Source organism: Adiantum capillus-veneris, chromosome 9, assembly GCF_014529385.1.
Source record: "Adiantum capillus-veneris isolate H3 chromosome 9, ASM1452938v2, whole genome shotgun sequence".
NCBI lineage: Eukaryota > Viridiplantae > Streptophyta > Polypodiopsida > Polypodiales > Pteridaceae > Adiantum > Adiantum capillus-veneris.
This window is the reverse complement of record NC_140939.1, coordinates 86,481,652-86,507,115: the sequence shown is the minus strand read 5'-3', so window position 1 is coordinate 86,507,115 and position 25,464 is coordinate 86,481,652. Positions and strand designations below refer to the sequence as shown.

Sequence of the window (25,464 nt, the reverse complement as noted above, 5' to 3'; positions counted from 1 at the left end):
CAGTTTTGATGAGGTTGGTTACTGGCAAGAAACCACAGCAAGTCAAGGACTTGGTTACTGCTGATGAGTATGTCAACATAGTACTTTCATGGAAAGATGAGCCGAGGTTGTATTGCACATTCCAGTACCTTCAGAAAGTCTGAAACCTGGGTATGTAGTTCGACACCTCTTAGTTGTGATAACTCGTTTAGCATTCTCAAGTGAGTTCTAAATGGAGTCTTCACGCTCTTTTGATTATCGGTTGGTTAACCAAGACGGTTGCACACGGACAACAATGTGGAAAATCAAGATGTTACTCTTGATTTCATTGAACCTCCCACTGAACCGGGTTCCGATTCAACGAACCGTTGGATCCATGAGGGATGCCACGGTGGAAAACATTAGTGTTCTTATGCAGATACCACCACTTGTGTTTTTGAGGACGAAAACGTTTCTCCAAGGGGGAAGTAATGTCATGCCAAGGGTAGGACTAGACGGGCACGGCTCGGGCAATGTGCCGGACACATATGTAGTAAAGGGGTCTATATATAGAAGAGGGCCAAGGGCCTATATATAGGATGGTTGGGAGGTTATTTGCATGTATGTCTACCCGTTGGTCTCACAATCCATCCATGACACCTACCTTCTAACCAAAGACAATGTAAGCATCTCAAAAGAGAACGTAGTACTTTTGGAGTCCTTACCTTGATTATTATATAGGCTTGTTTTTACCTGATAAAGTAATTGCTAACGTACTCTTAAGTTGCTACTTGCTCATTTTGTGCAATTTGGTTTGAGTGTAGTTTGACAGTCTATTAGAGGCAAGAGATCGAGAAGACTCCCTTTGGCTCTCAGTTTATCAGGTGTGCCTCCAAAGGGTTTGTGTGTGTGTGTGTGTGTGAGAGAGAGAGAGAGAGAGAGTGAGAGAGTGAGAGAGAGAGAGAATATGCATGACTAGCTATGTGGACAATGGTCTATAAGTACGCGGGGGGGGGGGGGGGGGGGGGGGGGGGGGGGGGGGGGGGGGGGGAGAGAGAGAGAGAGAGAGAGAGAGAGAGTCTAATGTTGGTAGAATGGAGTTCATGGGACAATTATCGACGGTCAGATTCTTGGATGCACCACATAGGATAGAGAAAGTCGATGTAAGAAGTGGTGAATATGACTTCCATGTGGGACAATGAGTTAGATTTCATTGGCATGACCATTGTGTCACACATGAATGAGAGAGAGAGAGAGAGAGAGAGAGAGAGGAACAATCCCAAGGGACCTCAACAAAGATGTGTGTGTGTGTTTGAGAGAGAGAGAGAGAGAGAGAGAGAGAAGAAAAGATGTTTGAGGAACAATCTAAAGACCTCAAAAATGAGTTTTGAACTCAAAAACTGTTATTCTTACCAATCTACCACGTGTGTGTGTGTGTGTGTGTGTGTGTGTGTGTGTGTGTGTGTGAGAGAGAGAGAGAGAGAGAGAGAGAGAGAGAGAGAGAGAGAGAGAGAGAGACACACTAAGTTGATATGAATGAGAGGGACTAATCAATTACAAATATTTTGATTTGTTATTTCTTAATTACAACTGGATCCCCATAATCATGATAATGTTATCAGCTCCAACTAAATCACCATAGTCATGACTCACAAGAGTTATTATTGACAATTATCGATGTATAGTACTTCTAAGGAGATAGGTCTTCGATTTAGAAGGTGCAAGCAACAGTGCCTTGATCCTCTTGGAGGTGAAGAGTGCAACCTGACGTATTAGGTTGGCAACTTTGCAAGACACAGCAATTGGAATAGGCAGGTAATGTTTCTCCCGGGTTCGAGTCGCATGTCACGTATTCTGTGTTGTAAAACTCTCCTGTGCAAGTTGCACCATTGCAAGCTGTTGATGAAACCATTTTTTTTGTGAGCATGAATATTCTTATAATAACTTTGCAACTAGAGGTTGCAGGTAGAGCACAAGTGCTCCAAATATCATAGAAAAACTCTATTAGTGAACAAAAGTAGTGCTCTCTCTCTCTCTCTCTCTCTCTCTCTCTCCCCATCTACGTGTGCATAACATGTGTGCGTGTGGGTGGGTGTTGTACGGTACTGCTCCATTTGTTTGAACTTAGAAGTTTCTCGCATTCATTTTATTGCGTTGTGATAACAAGCACACTACGAGTGTGGGTGTGCATGCATGTGCTTGTTGGTTGTGGAGAGAGAGAGAGAGAGAGAGAGAGAGAGAGAGAGAGAGAGAGGTTACGTGTAGAAATAATTCCATCAACTTGCAGCATTCTTCTCATTCCGCCCTGCAAGCACATTTATAAGAACAAATGCAAGCACACACCAGCTCTCCTCCAAAAGTCTATAAAATTCAAAATGAAATTACGAAGGCTTGATGTACTCACAGATTCCCGCCCCGCATAAGCTATGGGACCTGTTTCACACACACACACACACACACACACACACACACACACACACACACAAAGAAGATAAATATCTAATGGCATGAGAACTCAAAGGCCTATCCGACAAGTCTTGAACTCCAAACCTATGAGTACAGAAGTATAGTTGGCTAGTGTGAGCTGAAAATGTTGATTAAAAGGATTGATAATTCACAATATTACACAGACTACAGAAAATTACGCATGATTATATGACGTTAAGGATCAAAGCAAAAAAATGGAAGGGATGATAGGGTCATCACATACCTTGAAGAAAAGAGGTGGCAACAAGAGCCAATACCAAGAAGCTAATTACTCCTGCAGCCTTTGCCATTTTTCTTCGTGTATGTGAGTGTAGAGAGAAAAGGTATAAATGTGTAGGTATGTGAGTGTAGAGAGGACGGATGAGTGTTTGGAGTAATTATATAGGCGTCTCTCTCTCTCTCTCTCTCTCTCTCTCCCTCCCCCCAAAGAGATAATGCCAACACAATTCCACATTTCCTTCGGGCTTGACTTTAAAAGGCCTTTTTCACACACATTGGAATTTGGCGCATGCCTCATTGCCTTGCTTGGTCAAAAACGTGACCCATTGGGCCACATCCCTTATTGGAGCGCTTACTTGTCCTACCCCATTACTCACCAAGAGCACATTTTTTAGCCAATCGGAAAAAAGACAAAGTCTAAATTCCCTATATAATTCTTTTGAAAGATGTCATTTTCAACAAACATTTTGCCAAGCAGGTTGTTAAGTCAAGTTTAACAATGATGATTGGTTTTTTGCCCTTTTTTTGAAGTGAACGTTGTCCGAGGATCTAGCCCTCATCGGTGCTCTGCTAAAACAAAAATAAAACGTGCACCTTTCCTTTCCAAAACTAGAAAAGTTCACCAAAAACCGGTTTCTAGTGTATTTTTAAAGGACAAAACTTAAAAATTCCCTGCTAGTTCGGAGGATTACCTTGATGGAAAACGGTATAATTTGGACAATTTTAGTCAAAAAACTGGCAACATTCCTAAAATTTTCACTCAAAAACGAGAGATTTCTTGCTCTCCTTTTTTCATTGGTAACTTAAAAAGAATTTGGTGAGCATTGGTTCTTATATATTGTTGGTTTTTTCACGCCATAGAAGCCTTGAACGAAAGCAAAGCAAAGCAAAGCTAGGATTTTGGAGAGGTTTGACTACTCTCTAGGGACTAGGTAGTGGGTATTAGGCTCTCTCTCTCTCTCTCTCTCTCTCTCTCTCTCTCTCTCTCTCAATGCTAGATTGATAGCTTGCATATAATATCTTGCCTTGGTTGAAGGTTTTGGTTGCTTGCTCTGTGGGCAATGGACATGTGTGTGACCCAGTGTTAGAAAAAAACTGGGGTCTAGTGTATTTTAACTAGTTGAAATTATAAAATCCTCGTTAGATTTTGAGCTTGCCTTTAAGAAAACCGGCAAATTTTCACTACTTTTAGTCTAATCACCGGCAAAAGCTTCAAATTTTAACCTAAAAACCGAGAGAATTTCAAGTTTCTCCTTATTTTGATTGATTAGGAAAAAATGTACTTTTTAGCCCTGGTGTGACCCTTCACCCATATCTCTCTCTCTCTCTCTCTCTCTCTCTCTCTCTCTCTCTCTCTCTCTCTCTCTCTCTCTCTCTCTCAGTGCATGGACAGAGACTAGAGTCCCTGCAATCTCTCTCTTAGAAGCGAGGGGATAGAGAGAGCTAAGCAATTGGCAGGGTGGGGGCAAGGCTTAACTCTATTGCTATAAATTGATTGGATACTTGCACTCCGCCTAAAGCCTCTGGTGGATTGGGGATCCAAAATCTCAACCTCATTGCTGATAAAATGGCTATCAAACTGGTAACCTCTGCCCTTTATCAACCTGAAGAGGAATGGACCAAACTTCTGTTCAGAAAGCTATCCAGATTCTATCTTGCTGACCATCGAGGATGTTCTTGCCTTCCTCTCTCTACCATTTTTTTTGGTAAGCAAACTACTGTTGCACTAGGTTCCGACCTGTTAAGGTCCAATTTTCAGGCCTGGAATAGACACCGACTTAACATCCAATTCAACACCCTCTCTAAGTTCGAGTATTCGGTGCCCCCAAATGACTCCATCTGGTGGCCTTCCTTTGATGTTCCCCCGGTCACCCCCCCTTCTAGAGGAGAGCTCTTATACTACACAAAAAAGGGTTAAAATGTGGGCTACAACTCTAGGACCCTGACACCAAAGATTGGATGTCAGACATCAAGATCTTCCTCAGCTTCAGGATTTGCCCTTGGGATCTTCAGCTCATACGATCCAGGATTAGATCGTTCTCCCCTGATCTCATCTGGACCCTGCACAATCTCTCGGCTTTAGATCTCAGGGCCTTCACTTGGAAGGGTAGAAACAACCTCCATAACCCTGTGTTGGTCACCAACCCTTCGGCCTCGTCCATTCCGGCTATCCTCAACAAACACTGGAGGGTCAATTATTCTAGGAAACAATGGGAATTTAAATTTGTGAACATTTGGTCGGCTTCTATTGAACCTAAAAAATATGTACTGCTCTGGCTAATTCTTCATAAGGCTTTATGGACTGGCAAAAAAGCTTTCCAAGCCAGCTGGCACATGTTGCAGCTGTAATGGAGCGATGGAGGACACCTGCCATTTGTGCTTATCTTGTCCCGTAAACAGTCAAATTCTGGCCCCCCTGATCAGATCTTTGGGTTTCTCCCCCTCTTGGGTTCAGTTTCTGTTAGGAGACTATGCAGGATTGCTTTCTGTTTTTTGGAACAAAGCTAGAGCAGAGTTTCTTTGGCTTATCTGGCGGCAGAGGAACTGTAAAATGTTCGAAGTTTCTTACCAGACTCCAAGTCCAAGTCCAAGTTACTTCTACGACCGTGTGCACGCTTGGGGAGCGGGAGGAAGCGACCTCGACGACAACGTCTATACCAGGGATGATTCGGAAAATGAAATTGACATAGAATTAGCCCAGCTTGAGGACAGAATCAATGAAGGATACTACTATTTGGAAAGGCTTCAATCTGAGATTGATAAATGTGTTGGAATGTAAAAGGCTTATGCTTATGATTCATGATGTATGGATCTTTTTGTATCCCGGACCCCTCATATGTATCCCGGTCGTAATGACTCTCTGTAATTTTTTGCTCTTCTAATACAAATTCACCGCGCTTATGTTTTTTTTTTTTTTTTTAAGAAACTCGACAACATCATTTCAACTTCAATGCTCGACACGTGCTGACTATTAATTCTCCAAACTTTAGCCAAAAGGTCGTCTGTATGAAAATTTGCTTTTGTGGGAAGTATTCACAAAAAACCAGGGTTAGTGTAGTTTTAACTAGGTAAAATTATAAAATGCTAACAGATTTTGAGCTTGCCTCTAAGAAAACAAGAAAAGTTTCACAAGTTTTAGTGTAAATAATGGCAAATGCTTCAATTTTTTTGCCTAGAAACCAGAAGCACTTTAGGCATGCTGTTAGTTTCTTCGGATAGGAAAAATGTTTCTAGCAAGCCATGAAGTTGGGGCAAACACTATCAAGGCTCATAAATCCTTGTACGCAGGGCTACATGAGGAAGAGAGTGGCATTTGCTACATGAGGAAGAGAGTGGCATTTGAAAAATGCGGTAGAGCGATTTGAGAGAGTGAAACCTGAGTAACGCCGATGGCCAACTAAGTTGTCTCTTCACGACCATCACTCGGGGGGAGGGACAATGTCACTTTCCCCCCTCTCTCCTCGTCTCCCTCTCATGACTCCACCTGGCTAGTCCCCTTTCCCACAGATCTCTCGTACATGGCAATATTCTTCACCCTCTCAATGATGGCCAACCCCTCCTTCCCGCCGCCCTCTACAAGGAGGGTGGTGTACGCACTACTAGAAGAGATCGTCCAAAACTTATGGGGGCCCTTCCATTCAACTTGGTCAACTTCAATGGATGGGAAATGATGTCACATTATCTCTAATTAAGGCCCTAAAAGCACAGATAAAGCTGATCCTTCACAAGCTCCCTCTAGAGAGAAGGATCTACTTCCCAAAGACCTTTTCAATGTGGAGAAAGCAAAAGCACTTTTGAAATATGCCCTACAACAAATGGAACAAGTAAGCCCTCTATGACCCTTCCTTCAGCTCAAGTTAGAAAAGTACAACATGACCTAGAGGCCTCGGCCCTCATAGGCCTCTTAGCAGACCCATACCCTCCTAACAAGATTCTGCGATGCTAGATAAGGACACAATGGTCCTCCATCGGAGCTGAGGTCGAAACCATCCGGACCCTTCCCAAAATCCATTACCTTCTTCTTTTAAAAATAAAAAATGGCACTTAATGTCCTCATCTATGGAAAGTGGATAATCAAAACATCCCCATGTGGCTTGTTTAGGTGGAGCAAAGATTTCAACCCTGAATGCTTCGCCCTCATTAACTGCCCTATTTGGGTTGAGTTTCCAAACCTAACCCCCCACTACCATACACACCTGGAGGCCATAGGCTCAAAGCTAGGCAAAGTGCTTGGCACCAAACCGATTCCCTCCTGGCACCCTTAGGTCCTCATCAAAATAGCTGCAGAGCCCTCATACATTATTCAACCAACTAAGAATCACTATACAATGGACAAAAACACACTCATGTTCATAGAAAATCAAAACTACAAACCTATAAAAATAGCTTCAAAGCCATCATACATTGAGTTCAACCAACTAAGATTTACTATACAATGGACAAAAACACACTCATGTTCATAGAAAATTAGAACTACAAACCTATCAAAAATAGCTGCAGAGCCATCATACATTGTTCAACCAACTAAGAATCACTATACAATGGACAAAAACACACTCATGTTCATAGAAAATCAAAACTAAAAACCTATCAGAATATCCTCCCTATGGTAGGACAGACAATGGGAGCTCAACAAAGAATCCCAATAGGAAGATCCTTTCTACATGAATGTGGAGATAATAATTGGGCAAGGGTTTGTTCACACAAGGGTGAGCGTAAAAGATTTTTAGGTATTGTGATGGTTGCGGGATAGATCACTTACTTTCGAACTAACCCAAAAATCCTAAAATTATGGGGAAAGAGGATGAATGTCATTGGGGTTTTGTCATGTTTGAGTGGATCAAAAACCATGCCAACAATTTCTATCAATGTGGTGGCTAGAGCTCAACCTTTTCTTTCTTTGTGCTCAATGTCCCTATCGATTTTGTAAATTAAAACTTTCTTTTTGGGAATGTTTGGTACAAGGATAGTACCACGGATGACAGCAAGTCACAAGTGATGATGCCCATTCTAGAAGTGGAAGAGCCATGGCCACATGCCTTATGGAAAAGGATGACAAACAGACAAGATGGTAATGTGACTCTCAAGTTTTCACCTACCATTGAGATCAATATGGATCATGAGTTCTACCCTAGAGATATACAATCTCTATAAGGTGATGCATGAACATAAGTATCTGTAGAGAGCAATCATGAAACGTTGAAGACTTTGCCGTCTTTCATGGGAGATCATGAAATAGAATCAAAGCTCACGGTTATTCCTTCTAATGGAAGCCAGTTCCAAAGATGATGGACATCAAAAGACTTTATGAACTAATGTCGACCCCTATTAAATGCATGATAACTCTCTCAAAGATTTTACAAATTAGACTGCACCTATGGGGAGAAGTGCGTAAACATTTGGAGACAATAGGACTAGAAATCACTCATCAGGATATCTCGTTATATTAACACATGGGTAAAAACACACAAGAGAAACCAAATGAAAATCTTGTTCCTATAAACAAAGTGGGTGATTATTGCGAAGGTGAAGAGGGAATTACCACCTTGATGCTAGAACACAAAGGTGTCAAAATGATTGCTATAATTGATAGTGAGACTGGAGTGGCCATTGCTCTACAAATTAAGGTGGCCAATACATTTCTTGTAAGGATATATGATGTAGCTAAATAGGTATTTGAGTAGCTTACTTAATGGAGAGAGAGAACTTTTCACACACAAGAGATTATAGAGTAGGGGGAGAGAGAGAGAGAGAGAGAGAGAGCAAACACGATATACATGGTTAACTCAATGTGGGCTACATCCACGGGAAAGCAGCAACTTAATGGCTTTAGTACTTCAAACAAGAAGTAGGTTACGAAATAATTATACCCTTGATAGAGGTCCCGCCTTGCTTCACTCTCACCACCTCACACCCATCTTGTTTCAACAACTTCACACTCCATTTTTGTGTGTAGAAGAGGCCTCCTTTTATAGGACAAAAGGGTTGCCCTCTCCCATGAGAGGCAACGGTGTGTAGCCGACCAACCCTTGTGTTGACAAGTCCGACTTGGACTCTCCAATGCGCCCATGTGTGGCCGCCGTTGAGAAGACAAGTCCATCTTGAAATCCGCCACCGGACATTGAATTCTTCCGTCACCCGTCAGCCATTGACTTCCGACCACTGGCCATTGGCCAACCGAACGGTCGTTTTTCGACCAATATTCGGCCGCAGTCCGGCCATAATATTTTGGCAAAAAGGAATATTTCGATGATGAAAATTTTGGTTTCGCTGAGTGATTTTTCTTCATGCACGATGGATTCTCCTCATAACGGGGGCTTTACAAATGTGCTTTTTTGTTACAAAAAATTACAAGGGGTAAATAAGGCTCCATACTTAACAATCTCTGACTTGGAGATTGATCTCCAAAATAAACCTATGACTACTTTCCATCCTGGCTTCTTACCCTTGAATTCTGATTGAATATGAGAAGAAGCTTAACTTCTCCTTGTTGACCACCTTTGTAAACATGTCTGCATGATTTTCACTTGTATGTACCTTTCCTAGCTTTAGTTGTCCCTCTTCTAAAAGTGTGTGTATGAAGTGATATCTCACCTCAGTGTGCTTTGTCCTTGAATGAAAGAATGAGTTGTATGTACTATGCAAGATGGATAGTACTTTGGCTATCACTGTACAAGACTCAATTTTCTTGTTTCAATCCAAGATCTTCTAAGAATCTGTGAAGCCATAGAATTTCTTTGCATTCCTCTGTCATTGCTACATACTCTGCTTCTTTGGTAGAAAGTGAAACTACTTTCTACATATTTGAAGCCAAGCTTATTGATGTGCCTCCAACTGTGAATACATAGCCAATAGTGGTTCTTTGGGTATCTTTGTCACTTGCCATATCTGCATCAACATATCCTTGAAAAAAAATATCAGTTCCTCCAAAATACAAAGCATTTGTTGTTGTCCCTTTCAGATACCTAAGTATCCACTTCACAACTTGCCAGTGCTCTTTACATAGGTTGTCCATGAACCTACTTACAACTCCCACTGCATGTGAAATGCCTCGCCTCATCCAGACCATAACATACATAAGATAACCTACCGTTGTAGAATATGGAACTTTAGACATATAGGCTATCTCTTCTTGTGTCTTTGGACACATATCCTTGGTTAGTTTAAAATGACCATCCAAATGTGTGGAAACCGTTTTCGCATTTTTCATTGCAAACCTTTCTAGTACCTTCTTGGTGTAATCCTCTTGAGATAGCTTTATTGTTTTCTTTGTCCTATCCCTTGATATCTTCATACCAAGTATCCTCTTTGCAACACTTAAATCTTTCATTGAAAAATATTTAGATAGCTTCTCTTTTAGGTCTTTGATGTCCTGCATGTTAGCACGTGCAATCAGCATGTCATCAATATACAACATTAGCATGATGAACTTCCCATCTCCCAAATTCTTCGTGTAGATGCAATGATCTGAGTTGCACCTTCTGAATCCATGATCCAACATCCATCGATCGAAATTCAAGTACCATTGTCTTGATGCTTGCTTTAAACCAAACAAGCTCTTCTTGAATCTGCAAACCATTTTCTCCTTACCCCTTACTTCATACCCCTTTGGTTGAAGCATGTAAATTTCCTCCTCTAATTTACCATGAGGGAGTACCATATTTTCATCATTTGCTTGAGATTTAAATCATGAGTAGCCACAAGGCTTAAGACAAGCCTAATTGAGTTCATTTTTACAACAGGACAAAATATTTCATTGAAGTCAATACCTTTCTTTTGAGAAAACCCTTTTACCACAAGCCTAGACTTGTACCTTTTCTTCCCACCTTCTTCTTCCTTCAGCTTGTACACCCATTTGTTCTAAACTGCCCCCTTACCTTTAGGCAACTCAACCAACTCCCATGTTTGTTTGCGATGTAATGAGTCCATATCCACTTGCATGCTCTTTATCCATTCTTCTTTGGATTCATGTTGCATAGCTTCCTCATATGATTTTGGATCTCCAGAATCTGAGATCAAGAGATGGGTGAAGGAAGGAATAAATCCTTTTGGAGGTCTACTTTCTCTTGTAGATCTTTGGGGAAAAGGTTGAGGCTCCTCATTTGGTTGAAATTGTTGTATGTTGTCACCGTTTGCACTCCTTGATTCTTCACCGTCCTCAAGCTCCATGCACTCATCACCTGTTTCTTTTCTTTGTTTTCTTTTCAAGTAATCTTTGTACATATTTTTTTCATTGAAAATTACATCCCTACTTCTAAATATTTTACCATTTTCAGGATTCCATAGGCGATACCAAATTCACCTTCTCCATAGCCAATGAAGAAACACTTTTTGGACTTTGCATCTAGGTTTGACCTTAGGCTTCTATGTGCATGAAAGCCTCACACCCAAAAACTTTGAGAAATTAATAATTCACTGGTTTACATATCCATGCCTCCTCTGGAAATCCCCCATGCAATGCCGTTGAGGGTGACCGGTTGATTAAGTACACAAACGTACTTACTACTTCCGTCCAAAGCTCAAGCAATAAGCTTGCATGTAGCCGTATGCTTTGTGCTTGCTCTATGATTGTTATGTTCGTCCTTTCAAAAATTCCATTTTTTTGAGGTGTCCTTGGGGTTGTCATTTGCCTCCAAATGCCATTGCTAGAACAATAGCTTTCAAAAGCTTGGCTGTAATATTCATCTCCAATGTCAGATCTTAGGAATTTAACCTTCGTATCTACTTCATTCTCCACAAAGGCTTTCCACTTTTGAAATATGTAAAATACATCGGATTTATTCTTCATGACATAAACCCATGTTTTCCTAGTCGCATCATCTATGAAAGCTTGGTACCTACTTCATTCTCCACAAAGGCTTTCCACCTTTGAAATATGGAAAACACATTGGATTTATTCTTCATGACATAAAACCATGTTTTCCTAGGTGCATCATCTATGAATATTACATAATACAATGAGCCACCAAGTGATGGTGACTTGAAGGACCCAAAACATCAAAATGAACATTTTTTTATTTTTGAAAATTTACCCTCTTTTGTTTACCATAAAACAATATTCACAAAACTCTAAGTCCACTTCTTTCAAACCTGGTAGAAGCTTCTGTGTTTGAAAAAATTGCATTCCTTTAGCACTCATATACCCAAGCTAGTAGTTCCACACCGCACTGTTGACTTCTGTAATTGTTGCACATGCTGAAGATTGGGAGCTGATAGTACACAAGTAAAGTGTACCAACCTTTTCTCCTTTGGAAACCACCAAAGATCCCTTTGAGATCTTCCATAGTTTGTTTCCGAATGAAATATTGTGACCTTCATCATCCAATTGTCCTGTAGAGATTAAATTCTTGTGAAGAGAAGGAACATGCCTAGCATCTTTAAGCTTCCAATCATTTTCGTTAGCAATTTTGTCACAAACTATATCTTTACAGACAATTTCACCAGCTTCATCATCTCCCAAGTATACATACCCAAAATTACCTTTGGTGTAATCTTGGAAATACTACTAGCCTGCTTGTGTGGTGTCGCATGGAATGAAGCCCCGAAATCTACTATCCCAGAATTAGACACATTGTCTAATGAGAGAATTAGAGCGTCTTGATCTACTTTACCTGCCACATTGGCCTTCGATGTTGGCTTGTTTTCTTGAGACTCTGACTCCTTCTTCTTCTTGGACCAACAATCCTTCTTGACGTGGCCCTTCTTGCCGCACTTCCAACATTCAAGAACTGACTTTGTGCGTGACATGCTCCGCCTTGAGTGATCAGGGCCCTTTTGTTTTTTGAACCTCTTATTAGGCCTTCCTCTTGTTTCCACTGGCAGTGCAACACTTGATGATTCTCCTATGCTTCTCCTTTGCATTTACTCGCTTAGGAGAACACCCACAACATCATCAAACTTAAGAGTATTTGTGACGTAGATAGAATCACTTACAACCATCACAAGGTTGTCCCAACTATTCGGTGGAGATGATAGTATAAGGAGAGCTCGCACTTTGTCATCGAAATTGATTTTCACCGATAAAAGTTGACTTATGTTGGTGTTAAATTCATCTAGGTGTTTTGAATCTGAACCATTATCTATCATCTTTAGATTGAACAAGTGCTTCATGAGAAATACCTGATTGGATGCCGATGGTTTCTTGTGGAGGCTGACAAGTGACTTCATCAAGTCCTCCGTGGTCTTCAGGTTCGAAACGTGTAAGGACAGTATTGGCGCCAAGCTTAGCCAGATTGTTCTAATGCCTTTTGATCAAGGACAATCCATTCTTCATCTGCATTTGTTGCGGGCTTCTTTGCAAGACCACCTAGTGGCAAATAAAGTTCCTTCTGGTAGAGATAGTCTTCAATCTGCATCTTCCAATGTTGGTAGTTTTTTTTGTTGAACTTCTCAATCTTGAGCTTCCCTTCCTCCACTATTACTCCCAATCGATTCAAGGAATCCTTTTTTTGAGATACTTTAGCTAAGAGCACACCTTGCTTTGATACCAGTTTAAGGAGATATAATGTAGCTAAATAGGTATTTGAGTAGCTTACTTAATGGAGAGACATCACCTTAAGAGTGATGGAAGGCCTCACAGACAATGTCCCTATACATGCAAGGAAACCTTAACAAAAAAGATCAAGGAGGAGATAAATAATATTTAGGAAGGTGAATCTATCTACAAGATTGAGCACACTGATTGGGTTTCACCAATTAAGGTACTACCTAAGAAGAACAAAATATTGTGAGTTTGTCTAAACGTCAAATAGGTAAATGTAGCTACTATCCGAGATAACTATCCCCTCTTGATAATTGATCACATGATTGAGCGAGTTGTAGGCAAGGAAGCTTATAGCTTTCTTGATGGATTTCAACCTATAATTAGCTTGCTATAAATCTAAAGGATCAACATAAGATGGTCTTTGCCACAAAATAGTGCATATTTGCTTATCAAGTGATGCCATTTGGTTTGACCAATGCACCTGCCAATTCCGAAGGCTGATGAGTCACGCATTCAAAGAGTATCTATGACAATTCTTAGCAATTCACATGGAGGGCTTATGTGTGCATTATATAGTGAGAAAAAGAAAGATCTTTAAAAAAATTCAAAACCTATTGCATTTGTTTGAACCTAGAGAAATGTGTCTTCATGGTAAGATGAGGGAATATTCTAAGGTACATTGTGTCCAAGAATGGAATTTCCCTTGATGTTGAGAAAATTCAAGTTGATTGTTTCTCTACCAAAACCGGTGAAAGTTAGGGAGGTATAAGCCTTCATGGGCCATTGTGGTTACTACAGAAGATCCACATATATGTACACAGTCATTGCCAAACCTTTACTATGCTCTTATCACAAAATTTGAGTGGACCAACAAATGTGAGCAGAAATTCCAGCAAGGAGATTATGGTATGTTGAGTTTATGTATGAAGCCAATTGAGAGAAATGTGTACTTGAGCCAGATTTCATATGCAAACCACAAGAATTCACAATGGGAAAGCACAAAAATTTCATAGATTGATGAGATTTGGTGTATATTGGCCTAAAATGTAGAGAAGTGTTCATGATTACATTAGTTCATGTGACATTGTGCAACTCAAGAACCTATAAGATATGCATCAGTATTCAGAGTAGCGGTAGCACGTAAGTGGAGCTTGTCCCTTGTGGATTACTTGATCAAAGGAGCCTTACTAGAGGAATTAAGTAGATCAAGAATCAAATGCATTCAATCCAAAGCAGAGAGTTACATGTTAATTGAGGACCACCTCTATCAAAGAGGAAAAGACAATCATTTGCAAATGTGCATCAGAAAAGTTCAATACATTCCAATTCTTGAGCAAGCTCATGTTGGATAGGCAGGCAAACATTTTTTAGTTGACAACACCAAAGCAATTCTTGATGCACGAAATGGGTGGTTGACCTTGTTCATGGATGTTGAAGCATATGTGAAGACATGTGACAAATGTCAACGAATGAAATTACCTGTGTAGAGAGACAAAATGCCTTTATGACTAATGATGGAGGTAAAGGATTTTTCCAAGAGGGGCATAGACTTTGTAGGCCCGATAGCACCTCTTGCATATCGTACATACGCTCAATATATTATTGTGGCCATAGACTATCAAACCAAATGGTTGAAGCAAAAGCTACACAAAAAGACAATGCAAATTGATAGTGCAATTCTTTTATGAGAATCTATTCATAAGATATGGGTTATCGGCCAAAATAATGAGCAATAGAGAGACTCAATTTCTAGAAAAATTTATTGAATTCTTGTTGGATGAGTTAGTTTGTCACAAATCAGTACCTTATCACCCTCAAGCTAATGGACAAGCAAAGAGAATGAACAAAATCCTATGCACAATGCTCACAAAGATAGTGAGTGAGTCAAGAGCAAACTGGGACCAAAAGTTACATTTAGCTCTTTGGGCGTATCGAGTTGCTTACAAAACAGCAATTAACACAATATCTTTTAATATGGTGTTTGGGATTAATGCCATTCTTCCCATGGAATTCTTGATTCCCACACTTTGATTAGCCAAAAACCTAGATTCAGCAGGTCAAAAGCTATCAAAAAGGGTAAATGAGCTAGAGAAGCTAGACAAATTATTCTTAAGAGTTGTTGTTGCAGGTATCTATGAATAGAAATGCCGCATGAATTAGTTCCATGATCAACATGTAATCAACACGAAGTTTAAAATTGGTGATTATATATTAGTATAAACCTTAAAATAACACTCCAAAAAGTTAAAAAAGCGAGGAAATGGCCCATTCATGATTAGTGACATATCATCAAGTGATGCCGTAAAACTTGTAACATTAGAGAGAGAAGAGATTTTTAACTAGATTAGTGGTTGTAGACTCAAGAAATATCATCTGTTATTAACCACAAAAATGTTTGCAAAGATCCACAAAGTAACAAAACAAAAGAAACAAGCCGAGGCTAATCAAGCACAAGCTCAAGAGAAAGCAAAGTTTCGGATGTTAAAGCGTAAGGAAAGACAAACAACGTACACTTTGAACAACCCGCAACAAAAAATCCTCCCATTGAAGCAATCCAAACAAAACAAAACTGGCTTTGAGGTATGGATGTACACATCTATATATAACTAGCAGATGGATCGATAGAGTGTGCACTTGTAGAAATTGGAGCTCAAGCCCATGCCATCAGATACTCCACATTCATGAAGATTATGTACCATTGACAAAACACCTGATAGAACTCAATGCTACAAATCAAGACACAATGGTTAGTTTAGGTCAAAAATATTTGAAAATCAACATTGATGTCCATCAATGCCCACATCAATTTCACGTTTTTAGCATACAAACAACAAGGAAAATGAGTGCCTCTATAGCCTTGCACCAGTCACACCGTCGGAAGGAAGAACTATTGCATCACCGAAACCACCTGTAAAGATTTATGAAGAACCCTTCTAGCATGAAGCACACTTGGAATTAGGTGAAATGAAGGACATAATGATGTAGCTCGTCTTGAGTAGATGTCCATAGAGTATCCATAGGCTAGAATCAAATAAAAGATGGAGTTGGGGGTGTATTCTCACTTGCTCAAAAATGAGCTCTCTGGAAAGTTTTCACGTGTTGTAGAGAAAAGCAGCTATTTTATCTCTTATCCCAAGAGATATTGTCTCTCTTGTAAGCCGAGAAGACTCTCCTTGTAGGCTTCTTTCAATTGGTCCATTTTTTGCCTTATTTGGGTAGGAAATGAGGTGCCAATGACTTTTGACCTAATGGAGGGGGTGTGGCTAGTGTCCATGGGAACAAAAGAGTGGACATACACTTGGGCAAGCAGTGGGAATCCAAAATGGCACCCCCTTCTCCCCCATGAAGCCCACGAGCCCCCATAGGCAAGGATTGAGAGAGCTGGACCTCTCTCCTTTGATACACCCCTAATGTGCACCCCATCCTCCCCTCATACCCCCCATTTCCTCCTTTCCCCTTTCCCATGTGGGATAATCCCAGTGTCACATGGAATCCTCCTCTTGCACTTCTCCAACTCCTTCCTCCCCCCACAAAAAGTTTCGAGCTTGACCCCTTCCCTGGACCAACTTCCCAGGGGCACACAACGCACCGCTCCGGACAGCAAATGCGACGTCGTAAAGCACGGCTCGGAGACCATTACTTCGACTATCTCCAAAAAATCAAAATCTCAATATTTCTTATTTTAGATCATCAAGTTGGCTCAGCTACCTTTGTCACACGTATCTGCAACCAATTTTTAAGTGGAGACTGCCCACTTCGGACGCACATAACCCATAATGTACAAGTTTGATTTGCAAGCTATAAAGCACGACTAAAAATACTTATTGAAAACCATGTTCTGGGGACTTGAACAACCCAATTACTAGTAAAAATCCTGGAAAGACCAAACCTTTGTACATGAATTTTTACATGGTCACTCTCAAGGCTCAAAGCACTATGTACACATATATACATGAGACTAGTTAGCAAGCTTTTTGGCATGGTCTATTGGTTTTATGCTCATCCAATCCCAAGTTTTCTCATGTGTCTGGGTCATCTTTTTCAAGATTCTCACCAACTCTCCGTTGAACCTCTCATTGAGACCATTGCATTATGGATAATAAGGAGAACTGTACCTGTGTTGTATATTGAGCTTTTCGCACAGGAAATCAAACAACTCTCCTCTAAATCCCAGTGCTCTATCAAAAAGTAGTTCTGATGGCACACCAAATTTGCAGCATATATGTTTGTATACAAACTTTCCCATTTCCTTACTAGTAGTTTGTTTGATAGCTTTAGCTTTTGCCCAGCGTGACAAATAATCCATTGCTATCAAGATGTAAGCATTCCTTTTACTAGTCATGGGTAAGGGTCCAATAGCATCAAGACCCCAGTTTTCAAACACATCAAAAGCTAGAATTGTCTTTCGTAATTCAGGCTTCATAATTATCTTTCCCATGTTTTGACAGGATAAACAAGATTTTCACCAATGGTTACATCCTGTTGAATACTTGGCCACACATAGCCTTTTTGCACAATCTTATGCAACATGATATTCATGGCAAAATGGCATTCACAAGATCCCTCATGATTTTCTTCCAAAATCTTGTAGATTTCTTCTTTCCAGGGCATATAACGTAATACTAAATCACTTCCTTTCATGTAAAGCACATCATAAATCATTTTGTACTTTCTAGCTTTACCCTTAGGTAAAACACCTGTCAACAAAAAATCCACCTCCTTTGATAACACTTCCCTTCCATGATATAAAGGGGAATTTTCCTTTAGCAGAAACACACAAGCGATCATTTCTTGGGTAGCGTCATGAGCTGCTTCATTTTGAGACCTTTCAATATGCTATAAAATCCATGCTTCAAAATTTTTGAGTAACAATTTCACCTTGAAGCATAATCTTTCTAGTTAGGATTCTTATTCTTCTATACTCCCAATCCTTGATTCACAACCAACAAGGCACCTCCTTTGAATTATAAGCGTCTAATTTCCAACTGTAATTAGATGTGCAAGCCACCTTCAAGAGCCATGTACTCTACTTCATTGTTACTTTTTGCATCCAGTTTCAGCCCTTGTTTTCTTTCAAGTTTTCCTTGTGCATCATAAATGACAAATCCTCCCAAAGCAGCATCATGAATTCTTCAATAAGAGCCATCAAAATATAACATTGAAGCATTGGATTTGGCAAGAGTTTTGACCTTCTTCCTTTGCACCACCTCTTCCTTAACCAAAACAGGAGTCTCCTGATAAGTGAGTAAATCTGTCGGGGTAACCCAGGTACTCTCTTCAACTAAAAAAGTGAACTAAAACTCCAGAATTTCAATAACCCACTTCATCATTGTCTTTGATATATTTGAGTTATTAAACAGCTGAGGAAGCAACAAATAGTTGGTGAGAAAAGTGAACGACTTTTGCAACAAAACGACCACCTCCAAGAAAATTGAGCCGCAATTCCTCCATCATGGTCATCATGTCTTGCATATTTTGTTGTACCTCTTTGCAACCCTTTGATCATGTTGGACTTTAGCCTCTGCTTGATTTCCCTCATTTTGACCACCATTACCTTGCGCATGGATCGCTTTCCCATACTCATTGAGTCTCTCAGCTTTCCATTCTTTCTCCCTGGCGATGGTGGCTGCTTCCTCAAAAGTAGCCGGCCTTTTTAGCTCAACTTTGAACTTAAAACTTTCATTTAAGTTTTGCACAAAATTCTCCTTCTTTAACATGGATGGAGAGATTTTGTTTCCTAAATCTCGGGCCCATTTATCCCATAAACGTGTAAATTGCATGACAAAATCATCAACACTTTGATTAGCCTTCTGAGTGTACCCCAAAATTTCATGCCAAACTTCATCAGGTACTTCAATGCTCATGTATTGTGCCAGAAAAGAATGCTTCACATGATTGTAGTCCAAAAACACCCCTGGAGTTTGTGCTTGCACCACCTCTTTATAATTTTGTAACCAGACTTTTGCCTCATCCTATAAACTGTATTACAGCAACAACAATAATAAAGCTTGATCTAGTATATTTTGTAGTAAGCAAATAATTTCCAATTTCTCAATAAAAGTCCGTGCATTCTCATTAGGCAATATATGAAACTATGGAATCTCGTCCACCATGTTCAATTGCCACAAAAACACTTACATGTGACAATGTAAGTTCAAGGATGTCGATGGATCTCTCTAGTACCTAATCCACCTCACACTAGGTAACTCGGTTCCTAGTGCTTGGATTCACAAAACCGCACGACCTTCCAAAGGCTGCAATCCAATTACACGACTGCCTCAAGTTTTGTCCACAATTTTCACATACATAGGCGGTTACCATAAGGACCACCATCCCCTTTACATTCTCTGCCTGCAGAATAAACATATTTCACAAGAATTGGAGCACATGATAACTTGATCCTCCGTGGGGGCACCAAAACAATGTTAGCATGAAAACGACAAGGAAACAAATTGCATCTATAGCCTTGCATGAGTCACACCTTTGGAAGAAAGAACTATTGCACCGCCGAAACCACTTGTGATAAGCACCTATAAAGATTTATGAAGAACCCTTCTAGCATGAAGTACACCTAGATTTAGGTAAAACCTAGGACATAGTGACATAGATTGTCTTGAGTAGATGTCCATAGAGTATCCATAGGATAAAAACAGATAAAAGATGAGAGAGATATGGCCACTCGATGAGAGAGTGTACTCTCTCTTGCTCAAAAATGAGCTCTCTCGAAAGTTTGCAGCAGGTGGTGCAGATAATAGAAGCTTCAAAATGGAGCCTCTTTTTATCTCTTATCCCAAGAGATCTTCTCTCTCTTGTAAGCCGACAAGACTCTACATGTAAACTTCATTCAATTGGTCCATTTTTTGCCTTTAAATTTGGGTAGGAAATGAGGTGTCAATGACTTTTGACCCAAGGGAGGGGGGTGTGGCTAGTGTCCATGGGACCAAAAGAACGGACAGGAACTTGGGTAGGCAGTGGGAATCCAAAATGGAGCCCCCTTCTCCCCCATGAATCCCACGAGCCCCCATAGGTAATGCTTGAGAGATCTGGACCTCTCTCCTTTGATACACCCCTAATGGGCACCCCATCCTCCCCTCGTACACCCCATTTCCTCCTTTTCCCTTCCCATGTGGGATAATCCCAATGCCATGTGGCATCTTCCTCTTACACTTATCCAGCTCCTTCCTCCCCCCATAAAAAAATGTCCAGCTTGACCCCTTCCCACGACCAACTTCCCAGGGGCGCACAGTGCACCGCTCTGGCCACCAAATGTGACGCCGTAAAGCACGGCTTGGAGACCAGCACTTCGGCTATCTCCTAAAGTTAAAATCTCAGTATTTCTTCTTTTAGATCATCATGTTGGCCCAACTGCCTTTGTCGCACGCATCTGCAACCACTTTCTAAGTGGAGACCGCCCACTTCGGATGCAGATAACCCATGATGTGCAAGTCTGACTCACAAGCTATAAAGCATGCTTGAAAATACTTATTGAAAACCATGTTTTGGAGACTCGAACAACCCAAAACACTAGTACAAAATCCCAAAAAAGACAAACCTTTGTACATGAATTTTTACATGGTCGCTGTCAAGACTCGAAGCACTATGAACACGTATATACATGAGGCTAGTTATCAAGCTTTCTGGCATGATCTATTGGCTTCATGATCATCCAAAAAATTCCTAACAACGCCATCGCAGATACAAACCTTAATGAAGCAATCATTCTAGGTATACCATGGATGGGCCCTTAGAAAGAAATTTTGGATTGGCAAGAGGATACTTTAAAGTTTAAATTTAATGACAACTCTTATGTCACTCATTTGGAACAAAGTGATCACATTTGGGAGGTACAACCCATTATTACAAAACTGCAGCTAGTGATTACGCCTCCTCTTGTACAACCATTCAACAGACAAGACTAAGCAAACCAACAATTAGAGAAAGAGCATGACATCTTCAAATGCTTTTATTCACACCATGTAGTCTCGATTGAGCCTCACCAGCAAAAGACATTAAACAATTTATTCAGTACCCACATCTTGCACAACTCTTCCATTAGGATAATAGAGCAACATTACATGGCCTTGCATAGACAAATTGTTTTAATCCATGCACATTGCACAACCCTTCATTTGGGACAACTTAGACTGAGAAGGGGAGAGTAGCATTAGCTGTAGCAGCCTATTGCAAGATCATGAACTACATGTTGTAGAGAATTCATGTGCTAGTATATAATGTGTGTTTTCATTTTTTGCTTAAATTTTTTCTTTTAAGTTACTTTTATCAAGTTTTTACATCTTATCAGGCATAACAATAAGCCATACGGAAAAAAATTTACAAACATGATGCATAGAGTGAGAGTATATATATATACGAGAGTGAAAAATAATCATGGCTAGTTTTTGGCCAAGTAATAATAAATTTTAGTAAAATTCTTTAATTTCTAGCTAATAAGAATAAAAATTTAATAAGTTTAAACAAGAGGACCAAAATTGAGTTTTGAAAGAAAATGCCAAACCAACAAAGCCAGAGCTTCAAGCATGTCAAACTAGAAGGATTTGGTACAACTCAAATTTGTGGGCGAACTATGACGGATCGAATTTGCTAAATCAAGGGAAATCAATGATCGAGTGTCCAAACGACAAGCCGTTTGAGCCGCAGATGATATTCCATGGGCAATCACGGCTAAAACGGTAAGTATACACTTGGGACTCCGGGTAAGTGGAGCACATATAGGCAAATTAGGGCAAAGCAAGTCTCATTTTCATTTGAGAGAGAGAGAGAGAGAGAGATCTTTCTGCAACCTAGAGTGTATTGTAGTGTTTTTTCTTGCTACTGGCTTATGGGCCACCACATGGCACAAGATTCTTCAGGTATGCTCATCTACCATCCCTTGACAAATGCATATAGTCCATATTGCATTAAAAACACTAGAATAATTGGATCAATCAAATCAAGGTCAGATTTTTAGCACACTATTAGAGTCCAGGCTTTTGATCAGAGTTCATTCTAAATAGTGAAAAAGTTTGCAAAGACTTTTATCAGGGCAACCTTGAAAATTTGCCCTTGAAAATTTGCCGAGAAGTTTCAATTTTTCCTTGTGGACTTGCATGACATATTGCATTGGGCTTATACAATGAGATACGCTTCACTTTCAAGCCTTTCTACTTCCAGCGGAAGCTTCAGAATTCGACCTAAAAATCAAGATAATTTCAAGTTTGCCTTTATTTCCTAATAAAACTCAAAAAAAACTCTAAGAAAGCGTTTTGGACACCTATTTCCATACGAAAAGAGGAGATTGAAATGTTTGCCTACAAGTTCCAACAGGTTCAAAGTTTCAAATTGGATTGTTGTTCCTTCAATGTTTCAATGTGAGATAATAAAGTTTGTCATCTTTTTGCCATTTTCTTCATCACCATCTTTGAATTCTGGGTTGAGACCAACAAAATCATCAAGAAAAAATTCCAAGGAAACGCCAATCGCTTACTCTCATGAGCCGTGTTCAACAAAAGCGTGGGACAGTGTTGACGAAAAACAAGGGTATTTTTACCTGGTTATAATTACCTGGTTTAGTGTATTTTTACCTGGTTATAATTACAAAATCCTAGCTAGATTTTGGGGTTGCTTTGAACAAACTCGGCATAGTTTTAATATTTGCTTCAAATTTGTGACGTGTTCCATTATATTCTTTCGTCAGAAAAAATGTGTCCTTATTTTGGCAAGCCCTAGGGTAGGATGTTCTAGTGATCATACATGCGTGCATGCACACACACAAACGGCTTTTACCAAACATTGTTGATGAGTCACGTGACAGCTCATAAAGTTCATAACCTTTTTCTAAATTTAAGTGTAATGAAATGGGTTTAACACAAGATTTTGAATCTATACTATACTATATATAAAGGGGGAAGGATCCCCCCGGGACATGTGTCAAAAGCTTCTTGCTCCGGTAAGTGAACCCTACACCCTGATCTCTCTCTCTCTCTCTCTCTCTCTCTCACACACACACACACACACAGGTGCAACCATCGAAGGTGGCATCTCCAGATCAATCCCTTTTATAGGTGAAACAAAATTTTAAAGTGATCTTTAATACATATAGAGCGTTACAAGAAATGTTCTCTCTTAAAGAAACTTTTTAAGATTTTGTTTCCAACAGCAAGCCACTCAGAAATACATTCTTTTTTTTCAACTTTACTTTTTAGCGATAAATTCATTAGACAAACGGGATTTATACGAAAAAATTAGGGTATCAATGGGAATTTATAAATAAGGGAAAACTACCAAAATACCCCTCTAATTTGTGGAAATTCCCAAAATACCCTCAAATTTCAAAAATTCCTAAAATACCTTTATATGTATTTTGGCTGGACTATACAACATTTTCTAATCTTTATTGCTATTTGACAATTGAGATCCGTTTTTGAGTGCTTAGCATGTAATTTGTCACAAATTACCTCACAAAAAAGGTAATTACGTCTAAAAATAATGAAACAATTCATTCTGAAAGCCTACATAACCAACTCAGATTCTAGTTTTAGCATCTTGTACAATAGACATTAGTCATCTTATGAAAAGCTACAAACTTTTTTACTTTTGGAGAAATTTACTCTCACAACTAGGGGTATTTTGGGAATTTTAGAAAATTTGAAGGGAATTTTGGGAATTGATGGATAAATATTGGGGGTATTTTGGGAATTTCCACAAATTAGAATGGTATTTTGGTAATTCTCCCTATAAATAAATTGTCCCAACAAAAATTCCTTAAAAATCAAGGTCCGATCCAAACACGATGGAGATTTTTCAGTGTGACCGAGAAGTTTACAGTATAAATCGAGATATGTGAGTATTGCAGTGAACTAGTTAGAGAATGAAGATTTATGAAAACCAAATTTTAACCTCAAAAGTTAGGGTCTGACAAAATTCGAGTAAGAATTTATCAATTCCCACAAGGATCTCTGACACTATGTACGAGAATTCTTTAATCTTTTGCCACAGTCAAGGGGGCTGTCAAAAACAATTTTCCTATCCGAAGAAAATAAGGGCACATTGAAAATTCTTCCGGTTCTTCGGCCAAAATTTGAAGCATTTCAGAGGTGTTTGTTTCTGTGAGGTTGAGAATGTCAAATTAGCTTGTTGCTCCTTCAATGTGAGACAACAAAGCTCCTCATCTTTTTGTAATAGGTCGTCCCCATACTCTTGATCAACATCAAGATGTTTATGTAGTCGTAAGGTTATATAGTTATTTTGAGTTGGAATCCCCTCACGTAAAAGGCGGCATGCATTCAAGAGGTATTTATAAAACCCATACTGAACATGTTTTTTTCTATATAGAGACCCCTTATGTACCACTTCAAAAAAGACTTTGATGTGACAAGCTACTCTTGCACACACATGAAAAGGGAGAGGAATAACAAGCCCATTTCTAATTGCACAATATCGTGGTGAAGTTATTGGAGTGAAAGTGGGGGCAATCCATTGCAATCCCCCCCCCCCCCCCCCCCTCTCTCCAAATGTGGACGTCCATTCCCAAAGAAAGCTGATGAGTCATATGACACTCTCTCTGATTTTGAGTCTCTTCAGAAATGAGGTACTAGGCAATAGTATGCTTCCTTGTGGAAGGGCATATTTTCATTTTTCCTTCTTAATGATAAAATATCGTAATTGTTACAATCCATTTTTTGTAAGTTAGCGACATGTTCCGTGAAGAATAAAAGAAGCCTGGATGTTTGGTGAACAATATAAGAAGAGTTTCTATTGAAAAGCTTTTCAATATGTCCAAATATTATCCCCTAGAGTTTTAAAAATACATAAAGACAAGAAGAGACTTTGTTTTTTTCTAAAGCATATCCTATCACACTGCTGAAAAATTTTCAAAGTTGAATCTATATTTACTTAGTTTTCCCAATTTATGGCCTAGTTTTTATAGCATGGTTGTGGACTAGGATCACAATCCATGTTTTAGAAAATTTTAAATATATGATTGTTGTAATGATTAGGCACTATTGAGGGCATTCTACAAATGAAATCTTTTGAGATTCTAAGATGCAAGAACATGCATCACGATCCATGTTCCACCCGCCATCCTAAGTGTGATTAGATGGTTGGATAGTTTATAGATTGGGGAGTCGAGTGGCAATCTTTCTTGGGATTTAGACTACTTTTCATATCTATAATTTCTCCATATTTTTAAAAATATTTTTACTCATTATTCTAACACCATGTGCTTATTGATCTAAAATCCATGAATAGTCCGTACACTAGTCCCACCATGTATATATTGCTTTATTCACCAATAATCATCCTCCATGCATGTGTAA

General features: G+C 39.5%; 1 protein-coding gene across 1 annotated transcript; it reads right to left on the bottom strand.

Annotated features, from left to right (window-relative positions):
* Positions 1-1,510: 1,510 nt before the first annotated feature.
* On the bottom strand, positions 1,511-2,824 carry LOC147450760 (uncharacterized). Its single transcript, XM_086520801.1, has 4 exons — positions 2,669-2,824; positions 2,363-2,391; positions 2,218-2,263; positions 1,511-1,854 (listed from the first exon to the last, which is right to left on the bottom strand). The coding sequence occupies exons 1-4, from the start codon at positions 2,733-2,735 to the stop codon at positions 1,670-1,672; spliced, it is 327 nt and encodes a 108-aa protein (XP_086376927.1). The 5' UTR covers positions 2,736-2,824; the 3' UTR covers positions 1,511-1,669.
* Between the last annotated feature and the right edge of the window lie 22,640 nt (positions 2,825-25,464).